The following is a 22,337-nucleotide window of genomic DNA, read 5'->3' as shown; positions in this document are numbered from 1 at the left end:
CCTTGGGCTTGGGGACTGGGACGGGCCAGACTCGATGCCCGCCGAGCAAGCCGCAGCCACGTCTGAGACTCGAGTTCTTCGTTTTCACAAGGTCAGGTAATTTATTTCAGAGCAATTACACCTACGGAGTGGGGTGGGGGGCATGGGCTTAAATGCCGACGTATCAATTCTGCCGCACACGAGCCCTGACTGGCAGTGGGACTGGGGACCGCGCTCCCAGGGAGCAGGGTGCTGTGCTCTGCCGTGCCATGCTCTGCCAAGCCCCTTCTAATTGCTTGCTCACCAGACTATGAGAAAATAATTGCCACTATAAATTTTCCCTGCTCTGCATAAAATATCCGGGGAAACCAGCAATTTAAAAAGAGGGGGAGGGGCCTTCGTGAAGTAAGTTCCAGCTGTGTTGCCCACTTTGGGCGCCCAGTCCGGGGCCAAAGGCCAGGAGCTGCCGGGGGTCAGAACGAGACAGGCTCGAAGCGCGGCGGGGCTGGCACGGCAGCTTCCTGTCCTGCTGGAGCTCCCCTGCCCACTGCCCAGATGGCCAGGCCACCCGTGTGGGGCGTGAAAAGTAAACGTTCCCGATTAGGAAAGACACAGACCTGAGGTCACTGCGTCCTGCTGTGGAAGAGGAGCATGGGCAGCTGGGAAGGCAGAGGTGGAAGCCCCTCCATGTGGGTCCCCAAGGCTGATTTTGCCAGCCTACCCGGCACTTGTTCCAAAGCCATGGACAGAGCAGCAACTGCATTGCCACCTGGTGGCCTCTCCCCCTCACTACAGCACAGAGTCAAGTCTGCTAACTGGGGGCTTCGACCATGGCAGCTGGGAGCACAGTGTCCTGGCCCCTAGCACCACCCACCGTCTTGCAGCGGAGGTCCAGGACCATAGGGATGGGGAAGGAACCTCATCACTAGCCTGGGAGTCCTGGCTGAAAGGTCCCAAGAACAAGGGACACAAGGCCTTTGTCCCCACTCAGGCACTGGAGAGAGGCAGGTTGAGTGGGATGGTGCCCCAGGGGGCCACCACAGTGGCCCAGCTGTCACCAGTGGGGCAGTGGGGCTGGAGAAGCCATCCCCAGCTCACCGCCACTCCTCCCGGAGCGGAGTCTCGGCCACCCTCCGCAGTCAGAGGGAGCGAGGAAGGTGCTGGGAGAGAGAAAGGAGGGAGGGGCTGCCGTGGAGAGGATGCTGCTGGCACACAAGGAGGCCCCCCCTGCCAGAGTGGGAGAGGGAGGCTGCGGGCTGGGCTGCTCCTGGGCCTTACTGGGCCTCCTGCTCCCCAAGCCTGGACCCTCACTCACCTCGGAGGCTGGGCCCAGGCCCACATACCAGGTTCACCCACTCCTACTAACCCAAAGAGACAGATCAGGGCACGGGCCCAGGGGGACAATAAATGGGGAAAGCACAGCGCAAGGCGGTCTGGACCATGGTAGCCCCACCCCCCGCCCCCTCCACACCAGCCCAGGCCTGGGACCCCACAGTGAAGGGGAAGTGGGCCGGTCCCTGGGCACCATCCCCAAGGAGCACCCCCCACCCAGGCCATTGCTGGCAGCCTGCACCCTCAGAAATGTCCCTGGGGCCTGCTCCGAAGCCTCCCCACTCCTTTAAGCTGGTTCCTAATTGTTGCATCTGCGGAATGAAAGGTCGCCATTCTCAGCATAAGCCTGTTAGGAAATTCCCTTTATGGAATTTTCTAGACTCCACTTTCCCAAACCCTTTCAATTTTCCCTGGGAACTGTGTACTACAGAGAGGGACTGTACAAAGACGAGGGCCCATGCACCTCAGGGGGTCACCAGCCAGCAAACTGACCCCTCGGCTGCCCTGTTCCCAGTGCCCCCTGCCCCAAAAGCCACAGCACCTGGGGCCTCCTGCCGCCGTCTGTGCAGTCTGGGCCCCCGGGAGGAAGCAGCCTCCACCACGCAGGGGGCCAACTTCAATGTTCGCTCACGTGCTGGGCACCGAGTATAGCATTGCCGCCCTGCCCCACTCGGCCTGGGGCACCAGGAACCCCTCCCTGGGGACAGGCTCCACTAGGAACTCCACTCGGCCCTCCTGGCTGGGCCCGGCCCCTGCCACCGCCAGGTCCACGACCCGGTACTGGTTGGCAAAAGCCAGGCCCAGGAATGTGGGCTTCTCTTGTCCCAGCGGCTCCCTGCCGGAAGGGTCACCTCCTGTCCCTCGGCAACAGTGGATCCGGAAGCATCGGGCGTGGGTCAGGGGGTAGGACCAGTGCAGAGTACAGCTGAGCTGCAGCCCAGGCCGGGGGCCCGCCCCGTCAGGGGCCGCCTGCTGCCAGCGGGTCCGAGACACGGAGACGCCCTGCACCTGGGGCAGAGGGCTCAGCAGGCTGTGATCATCCACCACCTGGCGGGAGAGAGAAGGCTCGGCACGGCTGGGAGCCCACAGGCGTTGGAGGGACCGCCCTGCGCACCCCCACCCCACCTCCCTGAGCGACAGGAGACAGAATGGACGCCCCAGCCGAGCCCCCACGAGGTGTCCTCTGGGCGTCTGACCTGGATCTCTCCGAGTCGGCAGACAAAGCTCTCCTCACCCTGGCTGTCCGGAGGGCGGGCGAAACTCAAGAAGAGGTCCCTCAGGACGCAGCCGCGCAGGCTCAGCTCGTAGCAGCTGGAGGCAGACAGGCCGGTCACGGGGCCGCCTTGGCTCTGAGCCGGGCGTTCGGGGGCCCGGAGCCACAGTGGGAAGGCAGACCCATTCCCAAGTGGGCTCCGGGGTCAGTGGGGACCCTGGACCTGAGGCACGACCATGTGTGCTGCCAGGGGGTGCGCTCAGCTTGCTTCTGGGGGCTGCCTACAACTCGGGTGGCCAGTCCAGGCCCCAGCCATCCCTCCAGTTCTGGGGTTTCTCAGCAGAGGACCCCTCACTCCGCAAGTCCCCACCACACTATGGCTGTCCCTGTGGGGGACTCAATAGGAAGGACAGGGACTCACCGCTGGACCCAGCCCCCAGCGAGCTGCTGGCCACAGCGGGCCATCCATCTGGCCAGCTTGGTGGGGGGCACCCGGAGGGGTCGGGGACTGTGCCTAGAGCTTGTTTCTGCTGGGGAAGGAGACACAGGACTTGAGAGAGAGGACCACCCACAGCAGAGCAGGGTCCTGGGCCCGGGGGCCAGCAAGACTCCCTGTGGCCACAGGCACTTACAACCAGCCAGTACAGGCTGAGGCCTCAGGAGAAGGAGACCCGGGTGGAGAAGAGGCAAGCAAGAACGTAGACGGACACCCAAGAATGGCCGCCGCCTTGGCCTCCTGGCCTCTCCCTGACCCAGGGGATGGCCTACCCGTCAATGCCACAGCCGGCAGGAGGCCCTCTCCCCAAGGGGGCCACAGGCCAGAGGTTTTGGCTGAGAGCTGGACCTCAGTGACAGCCCGGCACTGCCAGCACCAGCGCCCCGTACACCCTGGGCCCTGGCTGGGTGTACGCCGCCGCCCCAAGGTGTCCCGAGAAGGGCGAGGCCTGGGAGGCAGGCGGGAGCCAAGCCCGTCCCTCACCATTCAACACGGAGATGCCGCTGATGTCACAGGTGCCCACATGCCCCGTGGTGAGCTCCAGAGTGACGCTGACCTTGGTGGTCCCCTCTAGCTTATACACCAGGGACAGGAAGATTTTGGGCGGCACTGGGACCTGCAGGGAAAATAACCTGGAGGAGGAAGGTCCGTGATGAGGCCAGAGAAACCGCTGAGAAACCCCGAGTGGGGGGTGGGGGCTCCGGGCCGCATGGCCATGCTCTCCCTGCAGGAAAGGGCGTGTGGGCATCAGCGGCTGCCCCGCCCAGGTCCTGCCGGAGCTGGGGACGGCCTTCCCCCAAGGCTTGATCCCCTCGTGGCCAAAAAAGTCTCGATTCCGAAATCCTGCCCACACGAGGAAGCTACAGTTGTCAAACCGCAGGAACGGAAAGTGGACGTGGACGCCAAGAGTCGTCTCCAACAGGGCCGTCACAGTTCTGTGAGACGGAGCGCCGGAAACTGTTTACACACCAGCGTGCAAGGTTCACACTACTGTACCGTACACTCAAAACCGGCTCACGTGGCAAAGTGTGTACATGCTTGTTACCACAATAAATCAAGCAGCGGCTCTGTCCTCCTCTGGCCTCTGCGCCCCTCTGCCCAGTTAAGCGGGTCGGCTCGGACAGTGGGAGGAGCCAAGGACCCCCACCCGCCTCCTCCTCGCTCACTACCTACCTCACAGCCACGTGTCCGAACTCGGGCGGGATCACCCCCTGGACGAGCAGGGAGCTGCCCCCATTCCAGGCATCGGCCAAGCAGACATGTGTCTTCACCCAGCCCCGTCCGTCCCCTTCCAGCCTGTGCTCTCCAAACAGGGGCTGGATTTCCTGGGCGCCGGGGTGGTACCAGGGCCCCACTGCCTCCTCCTGGAGGACAAAAGCAGGGTTGGAAGTGTGCACGACGGGACAGGAGGAGCGGAGCCACCACCGTCCCCTCACAGACACCCAGGCCCTACCACCTCTCCCAGGTGACACCCCAAGACATGGAGAAAGGGCAGCCCCTTCACCATCACGTGGCCCCGTCAGGAGCCGCACAGCTCCGGTCATCCGGCACGGGGACCCACGCACCTGGCCATAGCGGACTCTGCGAGTCCCCATGCCCAGGCAGAAGGAAGTGACAAAGGGCAAGGAGCAGATGCTGTGCGTGGGCAGGTAGGGGGCCAGCAAACTCCAGAACCTGCAGAGAAACACATGGAGGCTGCAGCTGAAGTCTAGGTTGGGGGCGCCTGTGGCCCCGGGCTCACCCCCAGACACGGGGCTTGCACCCACCTCTTCCAGAGTGACTGCATCCCCTGGGCCATGGACATGGGGCAGTGTTGGGTCTCGGGGACCCTCCCCCCGGGAGCAGCCAAGGTGGAGGAGCCCCGCTCCTGCCTCACCCAACCCCTGGACAGCAAGGCCTGAGGAGTCGCCTGAGACCCCTCATTGCCGTCAGCCCCCGCGTAGCGCCCTGGCGGGGCAGGGCTCACCGGTCCTGGTTCTGGAAGAACTCTGCCTTCTCCAGACACTCATACACCCAGCCAGGCGCAAACAGGGCCGCAGAGAACCCATGCTTCCGGATCAACTCCAGCGACTGGGGAGACAGCAGGCAGGGATGCTGGGTGCGCCTGGAAGCCAAGGAGGGGCTGGAGCTGCCCTCTCCCTCCCAGCCCTACTCAGCTTTTCTGGTTTGTCCCCTGTAGTGCCACAGACGACCAGAAGTGGGTGCTACACTGGCCTAGGGAGCAGGAGGTCCACAGGTGGGGTGCTCACGGGGTACCGGTCTCTCTCACTACACCTCCCATTATGTTATCAGACTCATGGGGAGGTGGAGGGGTGGAGAGAAACTTCAGTTATGGAATTAATTTATTCACTTACACTCAATTCATTATGACTATGTCCCTGTGGCATCCAGGAAGGGGCACAGCAGCCCAGGAGACAGGCTGACTCCCCATATACCCCACAGCAGGGGCCCCACCCCCGTCTCTTCACTGCCCACGTGACTCCACTTGCCAGAAAGCCTCCCTAGTTTTTACACCGGTGCCTCCTGCACTTCAGCCCTTTGCCTGAGCTGCTGGTGAAAGGAAGTGTTGGCACCTCCATAGAAAGTACCGCCTGACCGCAGACATGCGTGGAAGTCAGGACGTTAGGGAACAGCTTGGCCTCAGGTCACCGATGGTGCTCGGTGCCTCAGTTTCCCCACCCTGGGAAGAGTATCTCCTGCCTGCCTTCCCCTCGAGGTGATGGGAACGCAAGGCCCACAGCAAACAGGGCCTCACCGGAGGCGCGGAGGCCACCGCCCACCTTGTTGGTGTCGAACCGGCCCCCCACGACGTTCCCCCGGGCAAACACGTCCACTCCCACGTAGACGTCGGCCAGGCGCTCCCCGGCCTGGCCCTGCATGCGCTCCAGGTGCTCCTCCCCCCAGTTGTAGTTGGTGAAGATGCCGTCACAGGAGTCGAAGAAGACCCTGCAGGCAGCAAGGGCGGCATGAGGGCCGGCCCCCCGCCGGGGCAGAGGTGGAGGCGGCGCTGCCCACCCGGCGGGCTCACCTGTTGTTTTCGTTCAGCTCGTCCTGCCACTTGAGCTGCCCGCTGGTCACCACGCTGTCGTACCAGACCACCAGGCCGCCCGGGACCTGCCGGTGCAGCTGAGTAGTCAGGTACTGAAGAAACCGGGGCACGTTCCCCACGGCGGCTGGCTGCAGACAGGGACAGAGCCAGGACCCTCGTGAGGCCCAGGGGTGCCTGGCAGGACGGACAAGACACCCGATCCCACCCAAACAGCCGTGGTCCTGGAAGCCCCTCGACCCCACAGCCACTGAGGCAAGGTCCAGCCAGATGCCCTTTCTGAAACAGGAAGGGCACAGACATAGAGGTCAGGAAAAGATCAAACGCCACAAGAAAAGAGGGTGTCGCGAGAGGAGGCCCCCCATGCAGCCCAAGCCAAGCAGGACGGAGGAGGAGGAAGGAGCCAGAGGCGGAGCTCGGCCACACTAGGTTTATGGACACAGTGCTGGGGAAGGCTCCATCTCCGAGCGAAGCAGACAGACGGGGAGCCAGCCCCACCCCCAGGGAAGTGAGGGGCGGCCCCAGCTGCCGCCACAGGAAGTGGGCCTGGGTGTGGGCGAGGCAGACGAGGACACGGAGGGACAGCCAGCAGAGACAGGGCCTGGGCGGGACCAGCACCACGAGAAAGGGTGTGCTCACACTCAGAGAGTTCTCAATGTTGACCAGCCAGCCATCGAAGTGCAGAAACTGGGCCATCAGAACCAGCTGGTCCGCCACTGCCTGGTACGCTCGGTCGTCCCCCGCCAGGAACGCTTCGCACTGCTGTCCTCCTGACTTCCACTCGGTGATGAAAGTGCCTGCGGGAGGGACAGCAGTGAGGTCCTGCGTGGGCTCGCCCTCTGACCAGCGCCGCTGGCTCCCATGCCAGCAGCACCCCTGTGACCGGCTGTGAGTCAGAACCCCCGGGGCAGGGCCCAGCCTCGGGCAGCACCTGGGCCAGCAGAGGGCCGGATGCAGGCGAAGGCTGGAGGAATTCGGCTGCACCCAGGGGACAGCCGCTACCCCTTTCCATCAACACAGCCACCACCGGCTTGCCTGTGGCCTATGGAGGCTGCAGTCTCATCCGCAGCTCACCACGGACCCATGGCCCACGAAGCTGAAGACAGCCACTGTCCTTCTCAGGACAGGTCTGCCTTCACCTGTCCTAACCTTCCAAGGTGGCTCTCAGGCAAAGCTCACTAGAAGCAGAGCCCAGCCCTGTCGTCTCCGAGTCACCTGGTGGATGCGCTCAGGAGTCTGGCTGGGCCGGGGACGCTCCCTTGGCTCTTACCCAGCACGCAGACCCCGTGCCTGTGGGCGGTGTTGGTCCAGCCCACCGGGGGGACGGTGACCATGTGGTGGCTGAAGTACACGAAGATGTCAATGTACTGCCAGTGGTAGAAGACGTAGGCGCTCGGGGCCGCCGAGCCCTGAACGAACCTGGGGGAGACACAGAGCCAAGTCAGGGCCCGTGAAGCAGCACGAAGCCACCGCGACCTCCAGGTGGAAAGGGCAACCCTGAGCGAGGGCTCTTCCCGGTCCCATCCGTCCACACAGACCAGGAGCCTGCATGCGCCAGGCACCACGCAGACACTGGGAGGATCGGTCTCCAGGGAAACGTGTCCACCCAGCCCGGCAGGCCCACCGTCAGAGCCGCGGCGCCCAGAGGAACCCAGCAGAAGGAAAGAGGAGCAGCGTTCCTGGAAAGGCTCCAGGCGCTGCGCTCTGTTCCTCTGTTCTGAGTGCGCAACTCCTAAAGGACAGCGTCCCTGCATGTAAGACCCTGAGATCGCATCAGCCACCTGTGACGCAAGCCTTCCTGTCAACAGCTGTGTCCAAGGGGGTTTCCCGGTCATGGGAGATCTGTGAGCTGATAGGGCAGCAACCCTGGGGGAAATGCCCCTGGCCGGGGAGTGGGATGGGCAAGCCGAGATGGAATCAGAGCTCCGGTAAGGAAGAAGGGGCTTGTGAGAACTCCAAGCACCCAAGGCCAAAGCCAGGGGGCTGAGATGGAATCAGAGCTCTGGTGAGGAAGCAGCAGCGAGAAATCGAAGAGCCGAGTTTCTGGGTCCTGCTTCTGGGTCCTGACCCACCGGCCAGATTCAGGCACAGGCGGAATCCGAGGGTCCCGGAGCTGACTGAGATGTGGCTGCCCCCAACAACCCCCCATCTTCCAGATGAGGCACCCAGGCCTGAGCTGCTCTCCCGCCCGCCCCACCCAGGGCACCCAGGGCCCTTTCGGCCACGTGGCACCCTCCCTCCCCTCCGGCCTGTCCACCCAAGGAAAACAAGCACAAAAGAAAAGCAGGTGATGTGCCCCATGTCCTCACTTGTCATCCAGGTACCCGCCCATCATGTCGTGGCACAGCAAGGTCCGGGGCCTCTGGCTGCTCAAGGGGGGCTGCCGACACTGGGCGGGCCCCAAGGCCATGTTAAAGCCGTCCTCCGAGTTGGGTGTCCATGCCAAGAGTTCCTCCAGTGAGGACAAGTAAAAGCTGATGGGGGTGGTGGTGTCCTTGTCATAGTATCTAACTGGTCAGAAGAGGAAACAGTGACAAGTATGGGACAATTAATGACGCTCTAACATAACCAAGAACTTGAGACAGGAAGTGGGTAGTGCAGCCAGGGAGCCCCCAGAGTGAACTCAGGACGTTGCCCAGCGCCTCGGCATCTTACCCGGCAGAGGGTCCGGGGTGAAGCTGACTGCTTCACGGAAGACGGCTTCCTCTTGATCCTCTTCGATTCTAAGCAAAGAGGGAGTTTTAAATTTTTTTTCTAAAGAAAAGGGTAAAGGGAAAGAACAGGTAGAAGCCAACCGAGCAGGCCCCATCCAGACATGTGGAGACAGATGTTCCCTGGGTTACATTTTTAATGCAAACCGTGGAAATGTGCATCAGGCCACGTACATACAGCCGCTTGTGCGAGCGACAGTCTCGGCCTCTGCCTGGACCGTCACACGGCTGCGGACGAACACCGAAGCCTCTGAAACAGCCATGCACACACGGCCCTGCAGACCAGATCTACACCTCACTGGCTCTGCGGCAGCCCAGGAGCAGGGCAACGCAAAGAACGAGGCAGTTTAAGGGCCTAAGAGAGCGGGGACACGCTCCCCGCCCTGTCCTCGCTTCTCTAAGTGTGTTCTGCAGAACCCTAGCTCCCCGGGGAGGGCGGGGGGCTGTTAGGGGCGCAACATGGGGCTGTCGTGGAGGGTCGCTCTAGGAAAAAGAACACCTTTGGGACATTAAGTTCAGAAAAGCTGGATAAAAAAGTAAACCGCTTTCGTTTTTCAAAGTGATGGTTATTATTTTTAAAGCAGCAGTGAGAAGCTGCCATTCACTGGCCCCGGGCTTCAGAGGTGTAATTCTCCAACCCACCGGCATCCGAGGCCACCTCTCCATTAGCAGAAGTGGATCATCTGTCAACACCCCACTTCCACTTTCTGTTTGTGTGGGCAAAGCTCCCTCTTCAGGGTCTGCCGAGCCAGACCACTGAGTTGGGCCTTCTGGGGATCGAGGACCCCAGCATACAGGAGAGGATGGAAGGGACGAGGCAGAGTCCAGCGGAAATGCCCACACTGCCCCCTTTCCAGTCTCAGAGCGCCACCCTCCTCCTGCCCACCGGCCAGTGACCGCTGGCTTTCCACCGCTGACCCGTCCAAAACACCCAGCCGTCTCACTCCCTGGGGTTTAAAATCAAAGCTGCAGGTGCCGTTTCCAGAAGGCAGCCACGTTTGCTCACCTGCCTTACAGCCCAGGTAAGCAAACGCCCCAACGGGGAACGAAGCCCCGCCCACACGGGCACATCCATCCCCTTCACGCCTTTCAGGTTTTTGTGCCTTTGCCCTGTCTGGTCCCTCAAACTGGAACTCCCTGTCTCCCTTCTCCACCTACTGAAATCTCCCTCCTCCCCAGAGATCCAGGTCACAGTGCCCGCTGCCGGCACCACCTCTTCCAGCCTGGCGTGCACAACACTGTGTCAACAATCTTAGTGGCACCGGCCACCGCCGGTTAGAAATGCCACGCTAGGATTCTCTACCTAGACCCGCCGCTGGGGAGCCTGACTTTACAAGTCATTGCACAGAGGAGACCGCGGAGTGTCCTGCTGCCTCGGGGGTCGCGCCTGCGTTCCGAGACCCTGTGGGCGCCTGCTGCTGCACGGGGCGGTGTGTCCCGGGGAGAGCTGGCTGCCGAGGCGGGAACCGCCGTGGACAGGCAGTGTGGTGTGGGGTCCGGGGCCCAGTCCTGCACCCATACCACCCTGCCCGCCCTCCGGGCTCCGGGAAAACAGGGCCACCAGGCTCGCCCGCCCCGCCCGCGCACACCTCCTCCGCCGCCGCCGCCGCCGCCGCTTCGGAAGCTCCTCGCTGATCGCGGGCGACCGCGACCGGGGCTCACGCAGCGCCCCTGGCGCCTCCATGACGCTGCCGGCCCGCCCGTGGGCCAATCGCAGGCTCGGGGACCGCTTTGCAGCCGGCCAATGAGACGGCGCGGTGCCGGAGTCCAACTGGGCCCTGGCGTGCGGGAGCTGGAGCTGTGGATGGTGCCCTCGCGCGGCCCGGACTTTGTACCGAGGGGCGGGGCCGTGGAGAGGGGGAGGGGCGGGGCCTTGTAGAGGGGGCGGAGTGGGGGCGGAGCGGGGGCGTAGCTGCGGGGTTTGAGCCCAGCGTACACTGAGCCTGTTTTGCGAACTCTCCCGCCCTCACCAGCTTCCGTTTTCAGATGAGAGTCTCCCGAAGGTCACGAGGTCAGTAAGCCCTAGAACTTAGATCAAAACTCAGTTCTTCCAACCCCTAGTCACAGACCATTCTCAAAAAAGGTGAAATCATAGTTTTCATTTAGGTACACAAGTGGACAAGTGTTTAAGATTTTATCCTATTCATTAGCAAAGGACCCAGCCATGTCCTAACCTGTTCAAAAGACCATTGATGAAGTGACCCATTTATAGATCAAAAGTATTGAAAGAATTACGTAACTAGAGGCAGAGCTCGTTTTTCCACAGGTGCCTGGACCTCTGGACAGGTCAGTCTGCACACATTGAAAACGACACTGCGCAGCCGGAACACAGACCAGCAAGGGTGTGTGGTGAGTCCACCATACATAGCTTTCCACTGCAGGCACATTTTTCTACACCCCCAAACCTGTGCTCTGCAGGCCCCCCAAGGACCCCGGGCCTGGAGGTGTCTCAGAGATGGCACCTGTCCAGCATCTTGGGCACAGAGTGAAGGTGATAGAAGGTGGCCTAAGCAGCCGGGAGGACTCAGGCTGGGCCCCACGCAGCCAGGCGTGGGCCAGCCCAGTCTTGCCTCACCCAGCGCCCCTCCGTGCACCTGGGAGTGTCCCGGCTGGCCTGCAGCTGTCGCCCAGGCCGAGTGGAGTGGGTGTCTTTACTGCCGTTTTGGACTCCGAACCTTACGAGGCCCCAAGCTTCCATAAACCCTGAGGGTGGGGAGGATGACTAAGGCTGTGGAGTAGGGCCCTGGCCGCGTTGCCAGGAGCACTGGTCAGGCAGGAGCAGGAGACAGTGACCCCGGGGAGGGCAGAGATCGTGAAGACCTGGGTCCCCGAGCCCACACTGGTGGTGCTCAGGGGGGCACAGAAGATGTGGAGTCGCTATCTGCTCTGCATCCAACCAGGTGGACGGAACACTCGCCGGCAGCTTAGAGGTAAAAGTAAATAAGTAAACATTTCATCCTCAGAACAAAAACGTAGTTCTTAGACTTAAGTGGCCCTCAGGGCAGGCTCGGTCTCTGCAGGGAAAAAGTAGGCCAGGGCCTCTGTCCTTTGCTTCTCTCAGAAGGCTGGCCTCTGGTCTAGGGGAGCAGGGAGACATAGGTCACCCTGCATACCTTTCCGGGCAGGGAGAAGTTGGGCCCTGTGGCCTCTGCTGGCTGCCCAGATAACAACGTCCCCAGCAGTCCTGACAGCTGAGACTTGACGTGGGAGTCAGCTCTGCTTTGCCAGACAAGAATGGAAGTGACATGAGTGAGTCTGGGTGTCCTGCAAAACAGAAGGACGTGCCCTCCACTTTTTGTTCCCTGCTTCCTTCTGGCTGCCAGATGGGAGTGAGGATGTGATGGCGGGAACCACAGCAGCCATATGAGGCTCTGAGGCTATTAGGTGGAAGTTACATGGGGAGGGCATTGCAACAAGAGAGAAGAGGCCCGGGTCCCCAAGAGCACGGACCCCTGCTCTGCCCTGGACTGTGTGTGCAGCCTCTAACGTAAGGAAACTAGCCTTCAGTCTGATTTAAGCCACTACTGTCTGGGCACTTATCTAGCTGCAACAGGGAATACAGGGGTTTAGAAAAACTTCTCAAAACAATAGCCTGCTATCATTGTTGGCAAAATCTTCGTAGCGTACTCTCTCTTGGTGCGTTCCTCCTGTAATACAGCTCCCTTTTCCTTCCCTCAAACAGACGCCTCAGACCAGAAATGTGTGAGCAGAAATCATTTCCAAGACTTTTGAAGTATCACTTCCTTTTATAGAATCGTCCTAAATGCTCAGCAAAGGCTTCATGAAGGAAAGACTGCTGTGCTGGCCTTGGGCTCCAGCAGACGCCCCTTCACACCCACGTGAGGCCGTGCCCTGGCGCCCGCCCGACATCCTGCACAGTGGCGGCCTCCCACGGCCTGCCTGCACGCCTCCACCTGTGACCGCAGACCGGCGCTTCCACCGTACGTGGAGACCTCCATGACGAGTGGCAAACCTCCACAATAAATGCCCAACCACCAATGACAAATGGCAAACCCAGAATTTCTGCCGTTGCCGGGTCCCTGTATTACTAACTGCACGAACGTAACTCTCATTTCCTCCTTTTAATTATTTAAAGCACCACAGATACGGTTAGTGTTCTACCCACCTCCCCCCCACCCCCAGAGACCCGTTAATATCCCCGACACCAGCAGTTTGGCCTGTGCCCCTCCAGGTGTTTTAAAATACTTTTACACATATGTATGTACCTGAAAATACACAACCTTGTTTGAGTTTATAAAAACAGTATCACCCTGGCTGGTGTGGCTCAATGGACTGAGCCCCAGCCTCCAAACCAAAAGGTCACAGGTTCGATTCCCAGTCCGGGCACATGCCTGGGTTGCAGCCCAAGTTCCCCAGTTGAGGGGGTGCGAGAAGCAACCAATCGATGTATCTCTCGCACGCTGATGTTTCTCTCCCTCTCTTTCTCCCTCCTTTCGACTCTCTCTAAAAAGTAAATAAATAAAATCTTTTAAAAAAATTATTTTAAAAAGAGAAGGTATCATACTGTTCAAAGTATTCTGTGTCTTGCTTTTTGCCCAGCAATATTTTTAAAAGTCAAGCCACACTGATGCATATGGCTATCATTTGTTTATTTTTACTGTTATTTAAGGCCCTGTCACTTTAACGCATCACAGTCCACTTGCCCATCGACCTATCGGGGACATTTAAATAGCAAACGTTAGTTTCTTAAATGTTAAAATGGACATCTTTGTGTGAACCGTCTTGGGTACATATGTGGTTCTCTTTCACAGAGAGAAACGGGAGTAGAGTGGTTAACAGTAATCACCCCCACGTTTTCAGTTTCGATTGTCACTAACTGTCAACCAAGGGGGCCCCCCAGATGTGCTCCCCAGCTCGGGGTCCGTACGGTTACCCCGAACCCTCCCCCGCGCTGACGTTACCAAACTTCACACTCTTGTCCCCACCTGCTGGGTGCGCGGCGATGTCTCGCTGCTGTTGAACGTGTTGTTCGGCCACATGGGAATGGCTTATTTCTTCCGTGACAGCCCTCTCGGGGCCTTCGTTCTCCTGTGTTGTCGCTTCTTACGGATGTGTGTGGGATTACGTCCTGGATTTTGCCTCTTACCTCTGTAAGTGAAGCAAACACGTGTGCTGTTTACCTGGGAACTCCTCCGAGGCCCCGTGCGGCCCAGGTGGTGTAGACGCTGGCGTGGCCAAGTTTAGGGGCCGCGTTCTCTGTGGTTTCGCTGTTCTCTCCTGTTTCTGAGAGCTGTGCCAGCTCTAAGGTTATGCAGTATTCGCCTGTATTTCTAGCGAAGAATTGTTCGGTTGTCTTTGCTTTTCTTTTTTTGTTTTCTTGTTGTTGTTTTTACCTATAAAACTTCCAGAGGCCTTTTGAGGGTAGATCTTCAATATTTCATCTTCCTTTTCGGTTCACGACCTCTCCAGATTTTTGCGCTTCTTCCTGGGCCAGTGTTGCTAATGAATGTTTTCCTAGGGGAGTGTCCTTTTCGTCGAGGTCTTCGGTTGTGTCTAATCATATTTTCTAATCTCGTGGGTTTGCCTCCCTGCAATTCCGACTTGTTTATTTGCGTCTTCTTTCTTCCCTTCTTGGTGCTTTTTTGGCGAAGGACTGTCTGTCTTATTCATCTTTGCAAAACACCAGCACTGGATTCTGTTGGTTTTTCTGTGTTTCCTGGCCGTTCTGTTGCTTTCATTTTCGTTCCCCTTATTTTCTTTGGATGTACCGTGTTTTGCTGTCCTTTTCCTGGTCTCCAAAGCGGGCAGCTTGGTTTTCTTACGTTTAACCCCATCTCGTGTTGCTCCGAAGGCCGAGGAGGGGCTACATCTCCCCCTGGGAATGAGCCACTGTGCCCCACAGGTTTCGACAAGGGGCACTTCTGTTTCCACTAAGCCCGAAGGCTGTCATTTCTGTTAGCTCCTCTCAACCCCATCCGAAACAGTCCGCCATGTGGCTGCAGTCGAATTCATCAACCTTTTCTCAGCGTTAGTATTTGTCTATCTTTTTCAAAATGTCTTTTCTTACCCCGAAGTCAGGGAAATATGGAGTATTCCGTCCTCTGGCATGTGTTGGAATTTTGGTGCCCTTGGCCTTCCGATCTGCAGCTCACCTGGGGTCATTTCTGTGTCTAGTGTCAGGGTCCCGTTTGTTTTCATCGCAAGGGCCCGGGTCGTTCCGTGGCTTTTGGAAAGATCTTCCCGTCGCCACTCATGTGGGGTGCAGGGCTTTTCCCCGTGTCCCAAGTGAGGTGGCTTCCAGTTTCCCTCTTTGCCATTTTCTCATCGGGTTTCGGATGAGATTGTGGCAAAAACAAGTTGGAAAATGTTCCCTTTTTCTCTTTTCCGGAAGAGTGTGTGTAAGATCAGGGTTACGTTTTCCACACATAGTTGGTAAAGTTTACTCATCAAACAATCTGAGCCTGGAAGTTTATTTTGCGGAAAGCTTGTTAATGCCAGATTCTATTTTATACTTTTAAGACTATTTGGATCCTCCCTTTCCTCCTAAATTAATACTGTAAGTTGTCTTTAAAAAAAAAGAAGATTTTATTTATTTATTTTTAGAGAGAGGGGAAAGGAGGGAGAAAGAGAGGGAGAGAAACACCCATGTGTGGTTGCCTCTCCCACGCCCCCTACTGGGGACCTGGCCTGCCACCCAGCATGGGCCCCGACTGGGAATCGAACTGTGATGCTCGGGTTTGCAGGCCAGAGCTCAACCCACTGAGCCACACCAACCAGGGTGTCTTGTGATTGATTTTTTTAATCCCTGTGTTACTGAGGAGTATATTTCTTAACTTCCAAACCTTAATTTAATTCTTGTCACTGGTTTTTAGCATAATTGCATTGTACTCAGAGAATAAGCGCTGTGTCGTTCCACCCTTTGAAAGTAAAACTCCCTGTATGGCTGAAAGATCATCGGTTCTTAAGAAGGAGCCCACACTCGCCCGAAGACTGTGAATCTTCCGTCAGTGTTCTGCGTGTGACCGTTAAGTTAGGTGTTTTAAAATGGGTTTGTTCAAATGCTCTATGCACGTGTCGATGGATGAAAATATGATCAGCCTACCAGTTGTGGGGGGGGAGAGCGTTCAGTTTGTTGATTGCCCCTCGTTTGCCTTCACAGACCCTGCGGCTGGGTTATGAGGCGCCTGCGGCCCCGTGTCTTCCCGGGGACCCGACTCGGAACCGTCCTGACATCAGCCCGTGGCTCCCAGCGCTGTCTGCATTAACATCCACTTCGTCCGCTATTAGCTCAGTAAATATTGCAGGGTAGGGACCCCTTTCCACTGTCCTCCTTTCCATCTTTGTATATTCCTATGGTTTAGCTACTGCCTTGTAAATAGTTGGGGGTTTTTTAAATTTTGTATAACAACCTTTGCCTTTTAATTGGAACAATTGGTCCATCCATTTACATTTAATGCAATCACTACAAGATTGGGTTTTAAATGTACTGTTTTCCTAAATGCTTTCTATTTTTGCTCCTTAGTCTGTACTCTTGCTTCTCTGCTTTCTTTCTGTAATGGCTCTATCGAGATATAATTAAAATATAACGCAACTCACCCATTTGGAGTGCTCGACTCCGTATTTAATATGTTCGCAGAGCGGTGCAGATGTCAGCACCCTTTTGGAACATTTGGTCACTCCGCAAGGACGCCCCCCAGCAGCCACTGCCCCTCGCCCCCCGCCCCCCACACCCAGCACCGGGCGGCCACTGATCGGCCTCCCGTCTCTGTGGATTTCCCGTGCTGGGCCTTTCACACAAGTGAAGTCACACCACGTGTGAGCCCTGGGCGACCGGCTGCTTTCGTGGAGAGAGATGCCCCGGGCGCTCGGCCGCGTCAGCACCGCACTTCATTCTGTTCATCTCCGAAGGGTCGTTCGTTGCGTGGACAGGCCGCGGTATTTGTTCATCCATCCGGCGGCGGGCGCTGTGAGGGTCGCGCCGCTTTGCCGTCGTGGGGAACGCCGTCGTGAGCACTCGGACACAAGTTTCCGTGCGGGCGTCTGTTTGTGTTTCTCTTGGCTCCGTCCTTCGGGGTGGGCCTGCTGGGTCACTCGGTGACTCTGTGTTCACGAGTCCAAGGAACTCCCAAACTCATGTTTTCCGAGACATCATTTGTTTTTTTATACGGGCAATATCCAGTTCGAATTACCACCAAATTTACCATTTTGGTGGCTTGTCTTCCATCCCTACATCTCCTCTCTTTCATGCAGGTTTCCCAGTGACAAACTCTCCTGATTTTTGTTTGCTTGAAAATGTTTTTTTGTTTTTTGGTTTTTTTAATGGGGAGAGTGGGAGACCGTTTTTTTTTTTTTTTTTTTTTTTTTTTTTTACAAGATTTTATTTTTATTTTTACAGAGGGGAAGGGAAGGAGAAAGAGGGAGAGAAACATCAGTGTGTGGTTGCCTCTCAAATGCCCCCTACTGGGGACCTGGCCCGCAACCCAGGCATGTGTCCTGATTGGGAATCAAACCCACAACCCTTTGGATCGCAGGCCGGCACTCAATCTACTGAGCCACACCAGCCAGGGCAAATGTTTGTATTTTTTTCTTTTTATATTTTCTTTGAGAATAGAACTTGAGATTGATGGTTATTCTTTTTCAGCCCTTTGAACACACTGTCCCGCTACCTTTTGGCTTCCACTCCTTCCATTGGGACAGAGGTCAGTTGCCGGGCTTAGCATTGCTCCTTTGGAAGAAAAACATTTCCCCTCTTTCTGTTGTTAAGACTTTCTCTCTGTTCTTGGTTTTCAGTGGTTTTCCTACCCTGTGCCCTGCTGGCGTGGACTTGATTGTATCTATCCTGCTAGGTGTTCCCTGGCTTTCTTGAATCTAGGCCTCAGTGGCTTTCATCAGTTCAGTGGCATTCTCAGCCACAAGCTTATTTCTGCTGCATTCTCTCCATTCTCCCCCTGGGACTGCCACTGCCCGCATGTCGGCTGCCTCGTTGTTGCTTCTGCTGGGGTGACCCTCGGTTCTGCGTCTCCATCCTTTGTCTCTTCACGCTTCTTTCTGGATGTTGTCTTCTGACTTGTCTTCTCAGTCGCCGGGGCTCTCTCCCCAGCTTTGTCCGCATCCACGGAGTTCGCGTCACCCGTTTCCACTTCCAGAGCTTGCCTGTGGTTCTTTGTGGTTGTTACCGGCTGCCAGTTCTCTGCCACAGTTCTCCGTCTTGTGTGTTCTCTCTTCAGATGCAGAAGGCAGGGTTATCTTCATCTTGGACTGTGATAACTCTGCTGTGAGTGTTCCCCCGTGCTGAGCAGTTACTGCATGCTTATGGGCTATTTTTAGGGAGTGGGATCTCAGACTGAATGGACGGCTAACTTAAAGGCCACCTGGACTGAACAGTTAGGGCAGTTTCTCCATCTTTACGTAGGGAGGCTTCCAGATTATCCAGAGTTCGTGGGCTTCTATCCCTATTTGGGAAGCGTCTACAGTGGAAACTCCTCGTCCTGTCCTGGCCGTCCGCGTCACGAGAGCCGGGCTCTGCTCCAGTCTCTCCAGCCGGGTCACCAGGGCAGGGCTGAGTGACGGGTGTCTGGGTCCCTGTGCCTCTCCAGCCCCTACTGCAGCTGCGTGGGGGCTTTGGGGAGAAAGGCACGGTCCTCGGTTGGTGTTCCTCCAGAGGGCTTCCCTCCCACCTGTGTCTGAGTGGTCACGTCCCTCTGTCGATCCCAACGTGACTATTCAGTCACTCCCTTGGAAGGACCAACCCTGACACCCCCATGTCACCTCGTGTCCCCTGGCCCCATCCTAAGCCTAGCCCAGAATAATGAGACTGGCCCTAGCGGTTATCCTCCCAGAGCTCCCGAACATCCCCGACCTCGACAGAGAAGGACAAGGCATTTGTGTGCCTGTTTTGGGTTTGTTTTTTTTTTTCCTGCAAAAGGCTTTGTTTCCGTTTCATCCTCACAGCGGACAGGCTCAGGCTGGTTAAAAGGCTGCCGCGTGGTTTCAGGGAGAGGCTCAGGCAGGAGCCACATACCAGGGGACACAGAGGGGCCTCTGGGCTCTGCAGGGTCCTGTCGTGCTCGAGGACGAGACAGTGGCCCGGCCCGGGGTGGGCAGCCTGCGGAAGTGAGCCAGGTGGTCACCCATCTTCTTGACGAGTTGCACCTGCTCACCCAGGAAGTGGCTCCCCAGGAAGTCCTGGAGCTGAGGGGCTGTGCGGACAGAACAAGGGCCCACAGGTCCCCCAGGGCCAGGGTCAGGCCCTGCTCCAGGGCCCTGGCGGCTTCCCTGCATCCCGAGTGTCACCCCCTGGTCGTGGGACGGCCTCCGTACGTCCTGGAAGAGGGCTTGGCCACCTTGCCTCTTCAAGAGCTGCTGGGTGCCCTTGGCGTCTCCTGGGCCACCTCGGGGAAGAAGGGACCCCGCCCTCCAGGGCCACAGCCTCGTGGTGGAGACAGAAGCCCAGAGAGAGGTGGGTGTGGGCAGGCAGCAGGATGCAGGCTGGCTGGGCGGTGGACGCGCCCCTGGGTGCCATAATTCTGATTAACGTGGGTGCTCACGGTTGCTCGGCAGTCGGGGGTTAAGGTCAAAAACCGGCGCTGGTGGTCTTGGAGGCCGAGGGTGGCCGAGGTGGTTGTGAGGGTGGCCACTGAGAAGGAGGCAGGAGGGACGTCAGGGGCGGGAACAAGGGACGTCCCTGGGTCTGTTGGGCGCAGATGCTGTTGAAGCACGAGACAGATCGGGGCGCTCAGGGCGCTGCCTGTTGTTGGTTGATTGTAACGACTTTCCGGAGGTACAGGTCACACACCACACCGTTCACCCACTCACAGCACATGCGTCGGCGGTTCCCAGTGTACTCACAGTCACACAACCAGCACCCCAGCCAATTGCAGAGCGTTTCATCACTCGGGAAAGAAACCTGGCGCCTTTCAGCACTCACTCCGCACTCGCCCCGTCCCCGCCCCGGAAACCTCCGACCCACTCCCCGGGGCTGCGGTCGCCTGCCCCGCACTCCGCACGTGGACGGAATCGAACGCTGTGCAGCCATTGGCGACGGGCAGTGTTTACTGCACATGACGGTTCAGAGGTGGTCCAGGGTGCAGCGGGTGTCCTTTGTCATTGCCGAGGGTCATTCCATCTACGGAGGGACCACGCTGGTCTGTCCGTCCATCTATCTGTCCGTCAGCTGACGGACGTGGGGCGGTTCCACGTTTTGCTTGTCATGAAAGTGTTGCCGCAATCGCTCACCTTTGAGTGTGCGAGGGGGCGTGTTTGTGCTTCCCGGGTGTGCCCCTGGGCTCGGAGTCTCCGGGCATCCGCAGCTCTGTTTCACGGTTTGGGGAAGCTCCGGCCCCTCTTCCACGGCAGCTGCCCCACCTCACCTCCCCGCCAGCAGCATCCAGGAGCTCCGGTTTCCCCACACCCTCGCCAACCCTGGTCACCTTGGTGACGGCCACCCTACTGGTCGGGAAGTGGCACCTCCCTGTGGTTCCGACTGCATGTTCCTGGTGACTGATGACGTTGAGCATCTTTTCATGGGTTTACTGGTCATTTGTGTCCCCCCCTCTTGGCAGAACGGGTTATCGAGATCCGTGGTCCATTTTGAATTGGGCCGTCTCTTCATTTTTGAGTTGCAAAGTTTTTGATACATTCTAGATACAATCCCTTATCAGATGTTTGATGGCAAATATTTTCTCCTGTGTTGCCTTTTCAATTTCTTAACGGTGCCCTTTAAAGCACAGAATCCGACATTTCGGTGATGTCCAACTCATCTGTTACTCCTGCTGTTGCTGGTGCTGGTGAGGTCATAGCTAGGAAACTGTTGCCTAACCCAAGGTCGCGGTCATTTACACCCAGGCTGTTTTCCAAGGATCTTATGGTGGCAGCTCCTGTATGTGGGCCTCTGGCCCAGTTTGAGTTCATTTTTGTATATGGTGTGAGGTTGGGGTCCAACTCCACCCTTTTCCATGTGGAGGTGTCTAGTTTTAGTTCTGATTTTCTGTCACTTTCCAGTTTTTTCCTGGTCCGGGCAAGAAGGTCCCACTTTGTCCCAGTTAATGGGACCCAATAAAACAAGCTGGCCATCGGGCCACTGTGTCCCCCGTCCTGGGGAGCCCCATAGGAGATGACCCTGAGTATAGACACACAGCCATGGTGACCCCAGGGGACAGGGAGTGCCCTCCTCGCCGCTCCCACCCTTGGCCACAGAGACTCCCGAAAGTCCTAACGTAAGCAGTTGTTCCCTTTGGCTGAGTCATCGGCCGTCTCCAAGACCTTCTGCTAAAACACTAATGTTTGTGTGGCAACTGAGTTTATCGGGCCTTCCCTTCCAGGGTCGCTCAGCCAGTTCTTTCCCAGCGGGGTCGGATCACGGGGAAGGAGCCTGTGAGAGTTGGGTGCTCAGGGAGGCGGTCAGGGGGCTCGGACAACTCGATGTCCAGCATGCCGCTCTTCTGAGGAGGCTGGCATCCACGTCACCCTGCCATTGGAGTCCCTGAAAAGTCCTCTGGAAGCAAGTACCACGTCTCACTCGTGTTTATGTCCCCAGTGCTGAGCATATGGGCCACCCACGGCGAAGCAGGAGTGGGGATCGTTGGAGAAGGAGCGAGTGGGGAGGGAATGCCGGCGGGACGGGGAGCATGGGCTGTGGGGAGAGCTCAGAAGGGGAGGGATACCCAGAGGGGCCGTGGGTGTGCCCCAGAGCAGACATGGCCTCCGCTCGAATGCTGGCGTGGCCAGAAGTGGGACAGGGGTTACCCTCCCCATGCCACTGTCCCTGGAGAGGGGCCTGGTGGGCCCCTGGGTGCAGCGGACACTTTCTCCCCACACACCTGCGGGGCTTACACTCCGCCCCGCTCCATGCTGTGTGGGAAACAGCCCCCTGCCCCGTGATCTCGGCCCTGTAGAGGCCAAGACGCCCTCCATCCTACAGACAGTGAGACTGCAGTGTCAGCTCTGTCCGGCCTGGCCCCAGCCCAAGGCTGCAGGCCCGCCCAGGCTCACCCGAAGACCGGGCAACGGAAGGACACCAGATGCTGGCCCCAGAAGGAGCAGGCAGCCCCTGAACCGCCTGCTGCCAGCCAGAGGAGGGTCCTGGCCAGGAGGGAACCCAGCCGGCAAGCGAAGGAGAGCAGTATCTGCCCTTGCCACTCGGGCCGGGAGGGGGCTTAGGGAGGGGGCTTGTATCCGAGCCCGCAGGTCCTGCGACTGGGCTGAATTGCGTCCCCCTGTACCTGTGAATGTGACCTTATTTGGAAATGAGGTCTTTGCAGACATAACTTAGGAATCCTGGTGTCCTTAAAAGGGAAGGGGGGAGGTTAGAGAGACACAGAGAGGACGACCACTTGAGGACAGACCCAGGCAGAGACTGGGGTGATGCAGCCACAGCCCACAGGGCGCCTGGGGCCCCCAGAACCTGGGAGAAGCAAGGGGAGGGGGGTTGGGCAGGGAGGAGCCCGGGCCCCCTGGGTTTTGGACTTCCGGCCTGCAGAACTGTGACACAGTTCATCTCTGTCCTGTGAGCCTGTCAGGCTCCTGGTGCTTTGTCACCGCAGCCCCAGGCAACAGACACAGCTGCCCAAGTCCACGTCCCGCCTGACACTCAGAGACTCC

General features: G+C 58.1%; 1 protein-coding gene across 2 annotated transcripts; it reads right to left on the bottom strand.

The window, feature by feature from the left end:
• Positions 1-83: 83 nt before the first annotated feature.
• ENGASE (endo-beta-N-acetylglucosaminidase) lies at positions 84-10,587 on the bottom strand. 2 transcript variants are annotated; one of them, XM_053911845.1, is made up of 14 exons: positions 10,367-10,587; positions 8,722-8,789; positions 8,376-8,577; positions 7,337-7,485; positions 6,706-6,863; positions 6,049-6,197; positions 5,801-5,966; positions 4,987-5,090; positions 4,586-4,694; positions 4,194-4,384; positions 3,504-3,652; positions 2,946-3,054; positions 2,508-2,622; positions 84-2,358 (listed from the first exon to the last, which is right to left on the bottom strand). In XM_053911845.1, exons 1-14 carry the CDS (start codon positions 10,459-10,461, stop codon positions 1,939-1,941), a joined length of 2,184 nt encoding a protein of 727 aa, XP_053767820.1. In that variant the 5' UTR covers positions 10,462-10,587; the 3' UTR covers positions 84-1,938. The 2 variants fall into 2 exon arrangements, with proteins under 2 accessions (XP_053767820.1, XP_053767821.1); XM_053911846.1 differs by having other exon boundaries at positions 2,946-3,051.
• Positions 10,588-22,337: the final 11,750 nt, after the last annotated feature.

This window comes from Desmodus rotundus, chromosome 9 (genome assembly GCF_022682495.2).
Source record: "Desmodus rotundus isolate HL8 chromosome 9, HLdesRot8A.1, whole genome shotgun sequence".
NCBI lineage: Eukaryota > Metazoa > Chordata > Mammalia > Chiroptera > Phyllostomidae > Desmodus > Desmodus rotundus.
The sequence above is the reverse complement of the archived record's forward strand: the minus strand, read 5'-3'. Positions and strand labels throughout refer to the sequence as shown.

Excerpts from the sequence above, each read along its gene's own strand:
- ENGASE (XM_053911845.1), bottom strand. The coding sequence starts at position 10,461 with ATGGAGGCGCCAGGGGCGCTGCGTGAGCCCCGGTCGCGGTCGCCCGCG. Across the intron at positions 8,578-8,721 it reads CACCCCGGACCCTCTGCCGG|TTAGATACTATGACAAGGAC; the intron begins GTAAGATGCCGA and ends TCTTCTGACCAG. Across the intron at positions 4,695-4,986 it reads TTCTTCCAGAACCAGGACCG|GTTCTGGAGTTTGCTGGCCC; the intron begins GTGAGCCCTGCC and ends GTTTCTCTGCAG.